The 17233-nt window shown below is 50.3% G+C and overlaps 3 protein-coding genes across 3 annotated transcripts; all 3 read left to right on the forward strand.

Moving 5' to 3' along the window:
- Positions 1-2985: 2985 nt before the first annotated feature.
- Positions 2986-4213, forward strand: mokE (Deshydrogenase mokE; the record flags this gene model as incomplete). The annotated part of the gene is made up of 3 exons (XM_037321320.1): positions 2986-3533; positions 3614-3725; positions 3797-4213. 3 exons carry the CDS (start codon positions 2986-2988, stop codon positions 4211-4213), a joined length of 1077 nt encoding a protein of 358 aa, XP_037179467.1.
- An 829-nt stretch (positions 4214-5042) lies between these two features.
- CGCA056_v006070 (UDP-glycosyltransferase) lies at positions 5043-6501 on the forward strand (the record flags this gene model as incomplete). The annotated part of the gene is made up of 5 exons (XM_037321321.1): positions 5043-5267; positions 5333-5450; positions 5515-5755; positions 5837-6203; positions 6283-6501. The coding sequence occupies 5 exons, from the start codon at positions 5043-5045 to the stop codon at positions 6499-6501; spliced, it is 1170 nt and encodes a 389-aa protein (XP_037180361.1).
- Positions 6502-8313: 1812 nt separating this feature from the next.
- Positions 8314-16827, forward strand: lovF (Lovastatin diketide synthase LovF; the record flags this gene model as incomplete). Its single annotated transcript, XM_037321322.1, has 14 exons — positions 8314-8840; positions 8919-9438; positions 9514-9637; positions 9907-10374; positions 10458-10907; positions 10976-13128; positions 13188-13284; positions 13346-13371; positions 13508-14173; positions 14464-14754; positions 14831-14905; positions 14973-15283; positions 15368-15872; positions 15934-16827. The coding sequence occupies 14 exons, from the start codon at positions 8314-8316 to the stop codon at positions 16825-16827; spliced, it is 7107 nt and encodes a 2368-aa protein (XP_037178737.1).
- Positions 16828-17233: the final 406 nt, after the last annotated feature.

Consider the following 17233-nt stretch of genomic DNA (forward strand, 5'->3'; position numbering starts at 1 on the left):
GCCAAAAGCCACTCTGCACTCTCATCTTCCACAACGCCAGCCTCCCAGTTCACGGTGATGCCCATGTAACCCCCGGCTTGAGATATTGCACAAATGGTGTAAGGCGCTCCGTTAGTTGCCGATCCCGCCGACAACACAAACTTGTCAACACTAGCCCGTGACCCAGCAGCTCGTCCGTCGATTTGAGAAGTCTCACTATCTACGACCCCAAGGTTGGTCAAGGTAAAGGCATGCCGCCTGGATGTCCCCCTCAGCTCTAGCAGTCCTTTGCGATGGTCCTTTCTGAATTTGATGAGACCGTTTGTGAGGTTCGACGTTGAAGCGCTCCGTTGGTGCAGAAATTGTTTGCACGTATGCGCAGATGCCCATATCTTCGAGTCGCCAGTGCAAGGCGACCTGTTGTCTCCAGCCCGAAGACTGTTGGCAGTGCTCTGACATGGAATGTAGCCTGGTGGTGGGCTGGCATCTGCAGAAAAGCGCGGCTCCGCAATGCTCGTAAAACATCCCATGTCGTACTCACCATGCTTTGAAAACTTCCTTAATGAGAAGGGTACAGATGCCGTGAAACGCGTGCTAGGCTTGTACAAAACGGACAGCCCGTTTGACACCAGAACCGTTAATAATGCTGTGATGCTTGTTCGATTTTGTCTGCATTGGCGCAAGAGGTTGCGTGTATCCTGTTGTGGTAGGTAGAAGTATCGCGTATTACTGAAGGGCGGCCGCTCGCTTCCAATGGGCGGTCCAACCCATTCTAAGGGGTCGACAGGATAATACACGAGTGCCTTGAACAGTAGACGCAGGATGTACAATCGAGACATAGGGAATGTCATGCTTTCCTCCAAGTAGGGCACCAACGGAAGTTTGGGTACGGCAACTACCTCATTTCCCGTAAGGAAACGTTCTCCATAGGGGTATATCTCTCCTAAAGACAGGAGCTGGTTGAAACATCGATAGAAGGTCTTGTGGAAGGAGATCATCGATATCCCGTCTCCGACAACATGATGACAAACAAGTGCCAGGATGAAGGAAGTCGCGAGGCTGTGGTCAATCTTGTCCGTCGGGAGAACCAGCAGACATCGCCATAGAGGAACATCGCGTCGTCGCGCCAACTTCCTTTGGTGTTCTGCTTGTATCAAGGCGGCAGTATTTGAAGCTGACCTTGATATCTTTACTTCTACAACTCTTCGTAAATCAATGCGGTCGATCCTGCTGAAGCTTGGCTGTGGACTATTCTCGTCCTTCAGGGTAACTCCCAAGATGGGATGACACTTCAGAGTCCTTCCCAAGGCCGAGTAGACTAAGCCAAGGACGTCTCGACTTCGAAAGCCGGGTGTCGTTCTAGGAAAGGAATACTCTGCGGAAAGCACCGCGACGTTGTAGTAACCGACTTCGTGCTGATGAACGAGGTATTTCTCGAGGGGACCTGATCAACAGTTACAATCCGATTAGTCCATTGCTTGCGGTTGTATGCGGGTCTGATTGTGTTGTTACCCAGGGGCCGCAGTGGAATTTGGTCCATTTTCCTGCGCTCTTCCAATGATTCCGCAATTTGCGTCGAGGTCGCTACAAAGTGTGCCTTGTCAAGACTGTGAACAACACATTCTTTGCAGAATTAGACCAGCGCTACACCCACACAGATCCCAGCCAACCCTGGTTTATGGACGCAATCATTTGGCAGTCAGCATTTCTGCAGATTTAACGTTAAGTCCGTCGTTACACTCGCTGGGAAGCATAGGTAAACGCTGGCCGTAAGATGTATTCGGCTGCCCCCAATTCAAGCAGTACTTACGAACTTCGCGTTTTGAATTTCTCAGGCTGACGAATTTCCGGTTGTTGATTGCGTCGACAAAAGCCTATTACATAGTTCCGGATGAGAAGCATTCACCCGCTTTGCAATCCGCTTCTGTCTAAGAAGAGTCCGATTTAAATTAATCCACTAGCTGAAAGGATATGAGCTGGAAGCTTTTAACCCTAAATGGCGTCAACCCCAAATCTTGCGTATTTGCGTTGGTCGGACACATGGTCCTCACCGTCAGACACCCCGTATCATGGTGCTATTCCCGGTTCAGTAACAACATGGACCACTGCCTGGACCTGATCATCTTGACGAACTGTAAATAGTCGAGATCGACCCACAGTTCCATCCCTCCACATTCAGATACGGCCCGAGGAAGCGGCGCGTGTGTGTGCATGGACATAGGGTTTTCCATAGAGTTCAGCGGTCCACGTTTATAGTTGGAACGAACACACCAAGAGGGGATTGCATACACCATGTTCCTGGTCTACAGGCCAGCTGAGAACCTACGCTCTTTGCAAAAAGTCTTTCCTGAAGCGCTTCACGCGGCGCCATGAACGGGCGACACGGGGCGCTGGCGTGATTAGTAGTAAGGGTGCTCTGACGAAAGTTGCCGTAGCAGATCTTTCGGCAGCAAAGATGGATGCCGGATCAGCAGGGCTAGCAGCGGCGGGTTCGGGCTATGCGCATTGAGAGAACGAACATCCCGAACTCCAACCTATCCAACCCGCCGGAATGGCACTTGGTTTATGAAAACTCTGAAAAAGGGCAATTTACCCGCCGGCCAAGTTGAGACGGTCCCCTTGTTCAAGAAACTTCTGGTCTTAAGCTTCTCCCCTCAGTTTAACTCGCTGGTTTGCATTTCTCTCGTATTTCGCTTGCATTTCGCTTGCGGCTTCTTTTTCGTTTTCGCTTCTCGAACCTGAGCCGGTTAAAGGGACGAACGAAACAACTTATGCAATTTTGGGTGATCGGGGAAAATGTTCTTCGTCTTACTAGGAAAGCGTGCATGTAAAGGTTTATGTATTGAGTGGAGCATTTATTCAATAAGGCAATTAACACATGTGCCACTCCACAGGCAGTCGCCCATTCTCTTGCCATGCCGAGACTGAACTGCCTCCCGAGGGCATCAACCCATCCAAGCCACCGGAGAATCTCATCCTCACAAGACTCTGCCAAATAGATTGAAAATGGCGCTACACTCCAATGGATTCGTGCCACCATCCACTCAAAAGGCTCTCGTTATGGACGAAAAGGAACAGCTCTTTGTGTGGAACGAGGCCCCTTGCCCTGTTTTGCCTCGCGACCAAGCTCTCGTGCGCATCGAAGCTGTGGCTCTAAACCCGAGCAACACAAAAATGAAGACAGACTTTGCTAATCCATTTGCGATCATGGGTGCTGATTTTGCTGGCACAGTCGTTGCAGTGGGGCCAGACGTAGTCGACGTTGGAGTTGGTGATCGGGTATGCGGAGCACAAAACGAGATGTTCAAGTACACGCCAGAACAAGGGGCTTTCGCTCAGTATACCGTGACGCGGGGCAAAATGTGGATGAGGGTTCCAGAGTCCTGGACGATAGAATCAGCAGCGTCGATACCTGTTGGAATATGTACCGCTGGTTTAGCCATAAAATCGCTAGGCTTACCGTTGCCAAATGAGCCTGTTGCGAAAGCTAAATATGTGCTCGTTTACGGCAGTAGTACTGCGACGGCAACAATTGCTATGCAACTGCTAAGACTGTAAGTCTCCTCACTTGTTGGGCGGTTTACCCTTTCGAGCATTTCGGTGCTGCCCATCTGACCACGTACTCCGTATACAGCGCGGGCTTGATCCCAATAGGGATTTGTTCTCCAAAACACTTCAATTTGTCGACAAAGAATGGTGCTCAGGACGTATTCGATCGCTTCGACAAGGACGTTGCGCAAAAAATTGTAAATTGACTACCGCTCTTTTCTTTGACACCTAAACAGACTCCTGAGGCTAATCTCTCTCCGTAACCAAGAAAGCCCACACGCAAAACAACTTGAAATATGCATTGGACTGTATCTCTACCGTTGAGTCTACAACCGTGTGCTTTAACGCAATGGGGCGCGCGGGAGGAAACTACGTTGCACTCGAGCCATTCCCTGAGCATGCCGCAACCCGTGCGGTAGTGACCAAAGACTTCGTTGTCGGTCCCTGTATCTTTGGCGAAGGCTGTACGTATCCAGCGCCATATGGGCGCGAGCCGGATGAGAAGATGCGTGCATTGGGCGTTGAGTTGTGGGAAATTGCGGAGAGACTGGTGCATGAGGGCAAACTGAACCACCATCCCGTCCGCATATTGGAAGATGGATTCGAAGGTATTCGGAAGGGCCTGGAGTTGCTCACGCACAAGGGTGTATCAGGAGAGAAGATTGTAGTCCGAATGGAAAGCTGACGTCGCATCTAAACCTCAGGGCGACAAACAGTGTCGTACAAATTGCACATCTTCCAGAGTTCAATTACTACGTAGAAAACAACACAGCGCTGCTTTCAATCATAAACCATACGACCAATTGCATATGCTGCTGTCTCCCGAAAATAAGAACCTTGTTCTCGGGAAATCCACACTAACTTTAACTGTCCCTCTCCGTCCAGCCGTCCGATCCCTTCGTTGCCCCTTATTTCTTTGCGACTTACTAAGCTCCACTGCCACAAAGCTTGAGTAATTACTCTCTTATTTCAACCCTCACCTCGAAAGCTGCGATTCAGACTAGTTTTATCTCGGTTAAAATTATATGAGCTATCATGACTTACCAACAACACCATGTTTGGCACGTTTGGCCTGCCTGGGGCCATGTCACCAGTACCATTTCCCTCATCAACAAGATGCTTGAAGTGAATCAGTCTTTAGTTGTGACCTTTGTATCTCACGCTTTTCTAGGTAAGATCTCATCCAGGTTAAGTTTCAACATCTGCTGCGTAACACAGCGTTGTGCCACGAAGCACGAGTGACGCAACGGTGCGATTTTGACTTCATTTTAGACCTCAGCCAATATTCGGATGCGCCACGAGAGCGATTCCATGTTTTCCTAGTTGGGGAACCGAAGTGAGTATTGCAGTATTTCCTGAAAGCAGTTAAGATCATTGATCAAAATCATATTAGTCTGCTCAAGAATAAGGGTGTGACGGTCGAAGACATCACAAATCAGTTGTCCAAGGGATGGGTGGAGACGCTACAGCAGATCAGCAAACCGGGACGCGAGTGGCCAAGGCCAACAGCGCTGATGCTGGATCACATCGGGTCATTAGACACTCTGCCGCAGGCGCGACGAATCTCAGGCACAGAATGTAAAATCCTGTTATATTGGGCAGGTAGTGCTGCCCGTCTCTTCTCTTACCTCGCACCTTCATCGGAAGGGGGATTCAGCGACTGGGAATCGATTGCCCACAAGTATTTCTCCGACGAGACCCTGCGCCAGGGAAGGAGCTTTGATGAAATAGTTGAGCAAGTGAGTATACGAATTCTTGTCGCCCTGTCACTGTGTCATTCTGATGGATGGGTTATCATTCATAGGTCTGCGTTGCCAAAAATGGACATGATGCTTTCAATGGAACCGTGATAAGCATTCCTGGTTGTAAGGAGATTTATGACTATGAACGAGAATTCGGCGAGTTTGGCATGATTAGGACAGGTAAGCTGCTCATTCTGTGCGAGAGCTGATCCCGTGGACATCATGCTAATCCTGGTTGAAGTCGTCTCTTCATTGCTCCGGGAGACCGTTACGCTTGTCCAAGCCACTGATGGCATCATCTGTGCTTCAGCGATGGCACTAGAAGGAGAAACTCTTACTGCTTGCAACAAGTATACTACTGTATATCCTGTTGGAGTTCAGATAGGACCAAAGAACTGGTCCCGGGACGGATCGATTGAGGATGAGAGAATACGATCTTATCTTGATCGCCATGCCAAGGACGAGGCAATCGTCATCTCATTTGGGTAAGAAGCCCCACCACTATTACACCCCCGGGAGCCGCGCTTTTAAGTGGCCTTCCATCAGTCTAACACTTTTTATCTTAGGTCTATGGTCTTCCCCACCAATCGCGCCAATTTTCAGGCTCTTATATCCACCTTGAATGACATGAAGTATCCATTCATTTTGATCATTGGGGGGATGCATGCGAAGAAATTCATCGATGCTTCAGACATAGAAAATATTCAGAGCAGCGGAGTCGGCCTTGTGTGCGATACATGGGTCGATCAACAAGCAGTTCTCCAGCATCCGTCGGTAGGATTTTTACTTGCCCACGGTGGGTGGAATTCGATGATGGAAAGCTTTGTCCAGGGCATCCCACTCGTGGGCTGGCCGCTAGCTCCTGGAGATAATGCTATCAACGTGGCATTGGCGTCAACGAGGGATAGACCTATTGCATTTGAGATCATGCAGGTAAGCCTTTCGATATGCACCGGCTTTGGCAGTACACGCTTGTGACGGTCCAGCGACTAAGTTTATAATTCTTATTCAGATCAGGACCGGCAGCGCCAAAGCCAAAGCAAGACGAGGAGGCCCTGATATCATTGGTAGCGAAGAGGCTGTAAGACAAGAGTTTGAGGAAATCTTGCGCAAGACAAAAGAAGCCGAAGGCAAACGAATCCGTGAAAATACCCAGAATCTTGCTGCTGAGCTAAGAACAGAAAGGAGGGAAGCTGCTCGGCAAGTGATTACCACCTTGGCATTTATTTGAAGTGGAGGAACCATACCGGATTCACTGTATTCACAGCTTGTGGGATGCAAGATCCACAAGTGTGGACTCTTGGAGGAGGGGATTGAATACTTTGTGATGTCCTTGCAGTGTATTTTCAATGTATGCTGCTGTCGGATCACTACATACGCCACGGACGGTGCGGGTCATTGTCATAGAGAACTAGGTTGTAGCGTTGGTTGTAAGTGGCAAACATGCTATTGCGATAAAAGGTTTCGAAGTTGTACATCTTCTATTGATTTTCTTACGGGCATATATAGCAACAGATTAAGGTAAATACCAAACAACGTAAAACTCAAATGCACCTCACTCTGACTATCATGTGGTCAGCTACTGCAAAGTCCCTGATTTTCTCAAGGTCATCTTTGTCTCGGGGAAGCTCATGACCTCCATCGAAGCTTTCCAATCGGGCCCTGTCTTCCACAAAATGTGTTGCAAACATTTTCTTAGACGACGGGGCGCCGAATACGTCCTGCCGTCCATAAAGGTGCAAAGTAGGTAACCTGATTGTCAAGGTTTGACCCTCGCGTTGGTCATCGTTGTCCAGGTCCCGCATGCACGTCTTCATGGCCTCGGAGTATCCCGAACAAACCAAGATGCCGAACTCCATATCCGGAAGCCATGGTATGAGGCCGGCCTGTTGCTCCCACAGCAGTAGTGTCGATGCAATGGCGCCTTGAGAAAAGCCCAATACCCCAACAATCGCTCCTGAAGGGTTATCAGCTTTCCAGGCCCGGACGGTGTTTTCGATGCAGTGATTAAAGATCGCAATCTCGTGTCTAGTTGCTTCGATTCCCTTCCTGAACCATGTGAAATAAGGCGGCATTTTGGCGAAAAACGGCAGCACTCCCGGGCCGGGCTCCGAGGGGTGAGGCGCTCTTGCGAACACGAATGTGAACTTGTCCTTCAGAGTAGCCCGAATTCTGGAAGTTTGGAATTTGTATATAGCATCAGACGAACCGCTGCCATGTATAAGAAGTATTGCACGAGTTTGACGAGAGCGATTCATTTTGTTCATAGTGATATTGCACTTTTTCTGCTGGATAGACTGCAGATCTCGATTTACAGCGGCGTGTAGTTTGGCATATTTTTATCACAACTTACAACCATCGATCGAACTGGGAGATGCGTTCTTTCGACCGGCTACAGTGATTTACTTGAGGACTGCATCGGCGAAAATTACCCGTATTGAGCAAATATGGCCCGCGCATGTACTTAGATGGGCAAAACTCTGTTGCTGAATAACATGCCATCACAAGATTCTCACTAAAGTAAGGTAAAGTCTGCTTAAACCTACATATTGTTCTAGCGTCTTGTGGGATGGTCGGACTTTAACTTGGATTCCGCGCTAGAAATTTCCCTTGGACTAGGTACGAGGATAAGTGGTCGAGAAGTCCTTAGTGCGCATCGGGAGCTGAGCGATTTTCCGCCGCGTGGAGGCGAAAGTCTGAGTATTCCAACGGCCACCCAGAAACCTTACCGCAGTAGCGGTAACCGCCACGGCACCTCGCCGATGCTATCGGGATTTGTTGGCACTCGAGGGGTTGACGGACAAACATCTTTCTTTCGTTAATTGAATAAAGATTTCAGTGTTTGTTATGCGGTAAGAATTTCATACCCAGTATTCGTACGGCTGTGCCCTCTTAATTGCATGCGCTGATACATGCACCCATACTATGACGCCCTCACAGAGTGGCTTTGGAGTAGCCAACTGCAACAAGATTGAATCCTCAATCATCATTTACAATTGCAAAACACGGTATTGATCGAAGCTCTGGTTGCGCAAATTCAACAATGGGCGAACACGTCAATGTCAGTCGAGGTTCCGGCGACGACCCGGTGGTCGTTTGTGGCATGGCCATGAGACTACCCGGAGGCGTCAGCAACGCGGATGACTTTTGGGACATGTTGATGCAGAAGCGCTGCGCATCCGTGCCGGTGCCAAAAGACCGGTTCGACATTAGCGGGTATTATAGCGAGAAGCCACGCCCGGGGACTATGCAAACCAAGAAGGCATACTTCCTGGATCACGTTCAACTCGACCGGTTCGATGCCTCGCATTTTTCCTATGGTCGAAGTGAGCTTGAGCAGATGGACCCTTTGCAACGATTGCTGCTGGAGGTTAGTTGGGAGTGCCTTGAAAATGCTGGCGAGACAGACTGGCAAGGCGAAACGATCGGCTGCTATGTGGGCTCGTTTTTTGAGGACTGGAGTGTCGAGATGCAACGGGACCCTCAATACTACAGCAACTACCCAACTGGCAAGTGGGATATTATGCTATCAAATAGAATATCGCATGCGTTTGATTTTCGGGGCCCAAGGTACGTGAAGCTAGAAACCCGGGATATTCCCATTTACTACACTGTGAGAGAAGCAATCTAATTAGGGTCTACATACAGCATGACTGTGAAAACTGGGTGCTCATCGTCACTGGTAGCTCTGAACCTCGCTGTTCAATCTTTAGAGTTAGGAGAATGCACTTCTGCGCTTGTGGCTGGCTGCAGTCTGTTCTTGTCGGCGCCCCTTTCTGCAGCGGGCGCATCCGGGGCCTTGGGAAACATCGCCTCCCCGGATGGTGTCTGCAAGACCTTCGACGCCGCCAGCGATGGGATTGGACGGGGTGAGGCCATCAATGCCGTTTATGTGAAGCGACTGTCGCAGGCCCTTCGAGATGGAAATCCCGTGCGGGCCGTGATCCGTTCGATTGCTACTCAGCATGACGGCAGAGAGCCCGGCCTGATAATCCCTAATGGGTATGCACAAGAGGCGCTTATTCGGCATACGTATGACAAGGCCGGAATCACCAAGTACTCTGAGACGTCCTTCTTCGAATGCCATGGCACGGGCACGCGGATCGGGGATCTTACTGAATTTGGAGCCATAGAAAGGATCTTCAAAGAAGGCGTCATCATCGGTGCTGTAAGTAACATTATTCCACCAACCGGTTTTAGCAATTCAAGGATTGACCAAGCTTTGTTTTCTCTGCGACCATAGGTGAAGCCCAACGTCGGACATTCAGAGGGTGCCGCTGCCCTGACGAGTGTCATCAAGGTGATACTTATGCTTGAGAAGGGCGTCATTGCGCCCAACACCAACTTCAACGCACCCAATCCCAATCGTAAGTGCTTATCGAGATTCCTGTCCGTACACATTTTGACCATAAACTCATATCCACGTGTAGTGCCATGGGCCGGCGGGAAAATTAGGGTTGCTTCAGAGCCTGAACCGTTTCCTCTGAATCGTTTGCGGAGAGCTAGCGTGAACTCGTTCGGGATGGGGGGTGCCAACTGCCATGTATGAAATGACCTTCTTTTCCTATTTTGCCGCAATTCCTGATGTCAAAACTCGTTAATCTCAGCCGTAGCTAACACTCATAGGCTATCTTAGAACATCCCCACCTGTGGTTCGAAGCTGATTGCTATATCCAGCCACGGATGGAAACGTCTTCAAGAGACACAGATGAAAGTAACGTTCTGTTGCTTTCAGCGTCAAATCAAAAGTCGCTAGAGCTGCTCCACCAGGCTTACGAGCAGTACACTATTGCAAGCTCAGGACGGTGTGAACTGTCGGATTTGGCATACACTCTCGGTTGTCGACGAACGAAGCTGAAATACAGAGGATTTTTCATCGCTCGAAACGACACAGTCGGGCAGCGCACGACGAGCCAGCCAGAGCTTCGACTTTCAGTCGCCAGCAGCGATGAGCCAAAGACGCTTGTCTTCGTGTTCAATGGCCAGGGCGCCCAATGGCCCACGATGGGCAAGAATTTGATTCTGAAGAACGCTGTTTTTCGCCGGTGGATTCGTGACTTGGACGGCGCGCTCAAGAAGTTGAAACCGGCCTGGACGATTGAAGGTATGGCCCTTCGCCTATTCATTGACGTCTATGGCTCTTACACGAGATCCTACAAAGACTCTGGTAATGCTGATATCTTGTAGGGGAACTTCTGAAATCGGAAACCGAAAGTCGTATCATGAAATCGGAGTATGCTTTACCGTGCAGCACCGCTATTCAAATCGGACTCCTCGCTGTCCTGCGAAGTTGGGGCGTGATTCCGAACGTAGTGACCGGCCATTCCAGTGGCGAGATTGCTGCTGCCTTTGCGGCTGGTGCCATAACAGCAGATGAAGCGATCATCGTCGCATATTTCCGAGGCTACGTATTGAACAGAACCGGGACACAACACCCAGGAGCTATGGCTGTGATTGGGGCCGGCTCCAAGGACATTTCTGAGCGGCTACTACCCGGAGTAGTTATCGCTTGTGAGAACAGCCATGTCAACACGACCATCTCCGGAGACGCGTGTGCGGTTGAGGCTATGGTGACAAAATTCAAAGCAGCTGACATATTTGCTAAGCTTCTTGATGTGGACCTTGCATTTCATTCCGGTTAGTGCCAATCCTAGATATACTTGGATTTGATGATGGAGTGCTAATACGAGGTGTAAAACCTCTAGCGCATATGAAGGACTTCGGGTTAGCCTATGAAGAAGCGATTCGCCCGTTCCTCAGCACTGCCACACCTCGGATACCTATGTTCTCCAGTGTCACGGGAGATCTCGTTAAGACCGTCAACTCCTTGGGCGCTACACACTGGCACCAGAGCCTCGTGCAGCCTGTGCTGTTTAATAAGGCCCTCACAAACCTCCTGGAGCAAATCGAGACACCAAACCTTGTCATCGTTGAAGTTGGTGCTCGCCCTTCTCTCAAGAGGCCAATCATGCAGGTGATGGAAAGCACGTCCACCGACAAAGTCAGCTACCTTCCAACATTAGAGGAAAATAAGGATTGCTACGAAAGCCTTCTCAGACTTGCCGGGCGGCTCTTTTGTGAGGGCGTCAAGTTAAAGTATGAGGCCATCACACCGCCAGGAACAACGTTGTTCGACGTTCCAGCATATACTTGGGCCCATGAACAATCCTTCCAGGGACAACACCGTTTGTACAGGGCGTACAGAGACTGCAAATACCCCATGCATGAATTACTTGGAAGCCAGGTGTTTGAAACCAGTGCTCTTGAGCCGAGATGGAGGAAGGTACTGCTTCTTGAGGACATCCCCTGGCTTGGAGACCACGTCGTCAACGATCAGGTCATCATTCCTTTTGCAGCGTACATATCGATTGCCGAACAGGCGCTTCGTCAAGTCAATGGAGGCCTTCTGGAGTCCTTCTCGGCCCAGGATTTCTCTGTTTCCGCGGCACTGCATTTGGAGCCTGGCCGTCCAGTTGAGATACATACCAGACTGCGACGTCTTGTTTCCGACGAGAATGCGCCTGTCAGCTACGACGTGCAAATCACTTCCTGGAAAGATAATATTTGGACGGAGCACTGTCACACAGTAGTTACCGCGGAGCCTCATCGAGCCCACAGAGGCTTTGCAAAACGCGAGTTTCCTCGCCAGCTCTCTCGAGCCACCTGGTACAAGATTACGCAAGATCTAGGCTTTACATATGGGCCCTCTTTCAGAAGGCTGGAATACATTACGGTCAGTCCCAGTTTGCAGCAAGCAACAGCCCGTGTGAACCCACCGGAGAACACATCAAAAGATTCAACCTGCAGCTATCTTGTGCATCCCACCGCACTCGACCAGTGTTTACAGACTACAGGCATCTCGCTCTGCCATGGTCTGCAGCGAAAAGCCAAGTATATGGCCACACCTACCTATATCCAAAGGATCTTTGTTCGTCAGTACGCTGGGCCCTTTTGGGCAACGGGAATGATGAATCAGGTCGCGCAGGACCACATTTCCGGAACAGTCCATGCATACGCAGATGATGGGGAGGAGATTGCCATCATGGAAGGTATTGAGGCCCATCAGATCCGTAGTTCCTTGCAGGGCGAGACGGAGGCTCTTCCAATTGTCAGCGCGCCTCACTGGCGTCCTCACGCAAGCTTCTTCCCTTTCCAGACCCTGCAAGAGGCTCCCTTCTTCAACGCGGATGACATCAAGAGAATGCTCCACTTGTTGTTTCTCCTGCTATTGGAGATGCAGTCGAGTTATGTTCAAGTCAACAATGACATTGGCAACATTCCCGACCACGGCGCAACCAAGGCGTGGGTTGATCAACAGATTCAAAGGGCGCAGGAGGCAGGGTACGGTGTATTGTCTGCGACTACTTGCCGAAGTATTGTTCAAGACAACATAGAAAACCGCCAAGCGGCACACCAGAAGATACGGATCGAGTTACAGAGCAGCCATCTACACGACATGGATCTGACGATGGAGAAGTTGTTCAAGAACCCCCTGCAGCACACGAAGGAAACGCTCCGAGACTCCATCGTGTCCCAAGGCCTCTGGCCGCTACGAGCTAAAAAGCTTCTAGAAGTTGCGATGCCTATTCTGACACACACGGATCCTCAGCCGAAGATTTTGCAGGTCGGCTCAGCTGGCGGGGCCAACAATACGACTTTGACATTGCTAGAGCTTCTCCAGCCAAAGAAGGGGACGCAGCTTTTCTCAACATACACGTATGCGGCGATTGCACCAGACTCTCTAGAAAACGCAGAAGACGACTTTGCAGATGTCCGAGGCTTTGAGGTGCGAAGCTGGGATGCGATGGGCGGGGATAAAAATCTCGCTCAGTCGTATGACATGATTGTTTGTGCCGACGTGCGTCTTCTCGCTTTCTGCGATATTATAAAAGCATTTACTGATGTATACATATACAGATACTCTCTACCGAACGTGGCATTTCTCAAGACTTGCTATACATCAAGCAGTTACTTCGCCCTTCCGGAGTGCTTATCCTGCTGGAGGCTCTTTTTGGTCAGTCCATAGGGCCTGTCACCCGCCGCGTTCAACAGTGGTAACTAACTTGAATATTTAGCCGATTCATTTCTAACTTCTATTGATGTGAGTCAAAGGAGGTCTCGTTCTCATTTGCGAGCAGATGTGTGGATAGTCATGGGCATAGCAATACATGCTCCGACAACTGTCTCCAGGCCGGGCAGACGCATTAATCAAGGCATTCAAGCTAACATATTCCCAGGTTTTATTGCGAAACCAAGTGACACACATCTCGAAAGATGTTCATCTTCCCATTATCCGGGACCTTGGCTTCGACATTCCTGAAGGTGATCAACACGAGGACAAAGTACCCCCCATCCTGCGACTGCGTCACCTCGACCAGCTCAAGTCGAGCTCCAAAACCGTCAGCATCGTCACGAATAAGGAAGATCACGCTTTAATAGAAAGTTTCAAGTCAGTGCTGCACTCCTCTTGCATTCCCGTCCGGACATACAACGCAGATACCTGCATCAGTCAGTCTGCCGTGCTGCCTACCGAGGGAACCCTAATATTCTTCCTCGACCTGGATCGCCCTTGGATCTACCACCTTAGAGAGAGTGATTTTCCCGCGTTTATCCAACTCCTAAGCACCGGCACCTCAAAACACCCTATTGTCTGGGTCACACCGTTGTCCCAGATCAGCTGTGACGATCCGCGCTCTGCTATGATTTACGGGCTGGCTCGCACGCTGCGATCGGAGTTGAAGGCCGACATAACAATTGTCGAGGTCGACCCTGGAGATGTTGCAAATAGTGAGAAATGTGCAAGTTCTCTGACGCTCATCATCCAACATCTCCCGCACCGATGCTTTGATAGTGCACTCGACCCGGACTTTGAGTTTGCGATTACGAGGGAGCATGGCATCGTGGTACCGAGGCATCAGTGGACAACAGTGCAACAGGAACTCTGTCAATGCTCCGAACAACAACAAACGATCGGAGCGTCGACGTTTGCAAAGCTCGTCCCAAGGGTTTCAGGCAATTTGGGTTCATTGCGATGGGTTAGATGCCCCTTGCCGGTTCTGGACGCCCGCCATGTCCGAGTAGAGGTGAAAGCAGCCGCGGTAAACAAAGAGGTGCGTATCAGACAATGGCCAGCGCAGGGCGTTCTTGCGTTGGTACTGAGGATAAGTGAGTAACTGATCGCTGGTTATTTTAGGATGTAATCATAGCCCAGGAGGCCTCCGATCCAAACCAGGTCCTATTCGGACAGGAAGCTGCTGGCATCGTCACGGTCGTGGGCGATGATGTGTCTTCTTTCCAGGTAGGAGACCGACTCGTCATTCTTTCAACTGGCAAAGACGCCGTAGCCAGCCATCTGGATGTCTTGCCGTCGAGTTGTCTGCGTTTGGGTGAGGATTTCGCGTTTGAGGCCGCGGCGGCTATGCCACTGGCATGTGTTGCGGCCGAGTTCACAGTGGGAGAATTTGGGAGAATGGCAAGCGAGGAGGTTAGTATTGCCGTCCAAGTATATGGGGGATATCCTGAGGGTTACCTGTGTTTACTGACCCATCGTCTGACTGAAGGATGTTATTGTGCTGTTTACTCTGAGCGATCTGTGTCTCGCAACCGTCGAATTGCTGCGGAAAAGAAGGGCAGAGGTAAGGACGTGAAAGCGCAAATTCTGGTTCACGCACACGTTCGCTGACTGATCGATTTTCTTGGCAGATCCGCTTCATCATCATTTCCGAGTCCGACAGACTCCTTTTGGAAAATGCTTTCGGCATCGCTGTAGACTTCATCGTATCAGCCCCGGAAGATGCTCTGTCGTGGCCGAAGGCAACCTGCATGATTGGATTCGGCGGCCTTTTTCCTGAATGGGCGCTGCAACATCTGTCCCCTACTGGCATCTTCCTAGAAGTTCTAGATCATCCAGTCAAGGCAAGAGACTTCCAAACAGTCAAGATCTCTGCAAGTCAGGCCCATCGCATCGTCGACATGCAGGCTCTTAGCCACTACAGTCCAGAATCGGCGCAAAGGTAAGCGCATACAGCCGCGGTGCGTTGATGCAAATTCACAGCACTAAAATCACAAGGGAGTTGAGAACTGACTTGTGTGCTTAGGGTATGGAAAATGTGCCAAGAGTATTTTCTCGGAGACGCGCAGCCAGCAGATTGGGCACGACTTGCCAAGATATTCAAGCCAAGCCAAGTCCATGAGGCCTTCCGTGCTGCTGCTGGACAAAAGAACCAACCAACCACCAAGGTGGTGCTCCAAACTCCAACAACCGACCCGCAGAGCGATTTTCCGTTGTCGTCCGTTGAGGTCATGCCTGCATCACCTCAGTTTCGTTCTGATACTGCTTACTTGCTTGTCGGTGGCTTAGGCGGCATTGGCCGCGCTGTGGCAACATGGATGGCAGAGCATGGTGCCGGGGAGTTGATTTTTCTCTCTCGCTCTGCAGGCACTGGGACACAAGTTGAATCTTTTTTGGGTGAGCTGCGAAGCCAAGGCTGTGTCGTCAAAGCGGTTGCCGGCAGTGCTGCGATCCCGCAGGACGTCACAAGGGCTGTGAACGCGGCGGATCGCCCCATCGCTGGTGTGTTCCAAATGTCCATGGTCTTACGGGTACGTTGATCCTCACGACAGACCTTCTCTCAACCTTACCATCATCTAACGGATTTCACAGGACAACGCAATACTACGCATGACATACGACGAATGGCGAGCATGCATTGAGCCCAAGATTCAAGGCACGGAGAATCTTCATAAGGCCTTGGCGCAATCTTCCTTAAACTTTTTTGTGCTGTTCTCTTCTATCGGCGGGCTAGTCGGGAACATTGGACAAGCCAACTACAACGCCGCCAACACCTACCTGGACGCTTTTGTCCGGTACCGTCATAATCTTGGGCTCCCAGCATCGGTCATCGATATTGGGATCATGGGTGGCATTGGGACCATTGCTAGTACGGGCAATATGCAAGATAGGGCCCAGGCGGCGGGATACCACGTTCTTCGCGAGGAAGACCTCCTGGAGGCCATCACCATCAGCATACACCATTCTCGTGCAGGCCCAACATCCGGTCGAGACGACGCAAATTTGCACCTCAGCCAAATGGCCCTCGGTCTGTGGTCGAAGCAGCACCTAGCAGACCCTTCGACGCACGTCCTCTGGAAAAAGAACGCCCACACGGGCGCGGCACACAGTATCCATCCAGAGAACTTGGCTTCGATCACACCAGAGCTTTCCTCCACGAAATCAGAGTTGGCAACGATAATGGCGATTGCGAAAAACACACCTGACCGCCTGCTACATGAGGAAACAATTGGACTGATTGTCAAGCTGCTTGGGACTGCTATTGCACAATTGCTTGCACTTTCCAGCGCTGAAATTGGGCCGGAGGCTGCGCTGGATGACCTCGGACTCGACTCGTTAAACGCAAATGAGCTAACAAGCTGGATATCACAACATCTGTTGGTTGATCTGCCGTTGCCTGATCTCATACAATCGGCAACCATACACGACCTTGCGGGCAAGATTGCTGGACTGCTGGAGGATAAGTTTGGAGAAGCCCGGATATAGTGAATTATATAGCTCGAAACAACGTCTCGTTTATTTGCTCATTTTAGACCTGTCGTTGGGCCAATTTGCTTTTGAAATAATGTTCTTCATTCTCGGGCTTTTTGCCGACTTTCTATTGTGCCGTCCCCCGCAGCATCATCAAACCATTGAAGAGTTGTCTCTCCGGAGAAAGTGTTCGAATGGGGCCGTAATACGACCCCAGGTACACCTGGACATATTGTAACTGCCATGCGTTTGAGTGGAATTCGTCTAACGGTGCGCCCCGGCTTTCGATTTATCTCTGAACCAACTCATCGGCAAGTAAAGAGCAAATCCCTGATTAACGGGGCAAGAACACCTCAGCTTTGTCGTCACCAAAAGTCAATTCAGAATAATCTGAAGTGTTTGAAGTTTATGAAATAGGGTT

Source organism: Colletotrichum aenigma (assembly GCF_013390185.1).
Source record: "Colletotrichum aenigma strain Cg56 chromosome Unknown KSG_Cg56_contig04, whole genome shotgun sequence".
Lineage (NCBI taxonomy): Eukaryota > Fungi > Ascomycota > Sordariomycetes > Glomerellales > Glomerellaceae > Colletotrichum > Colletotrichum aenigma.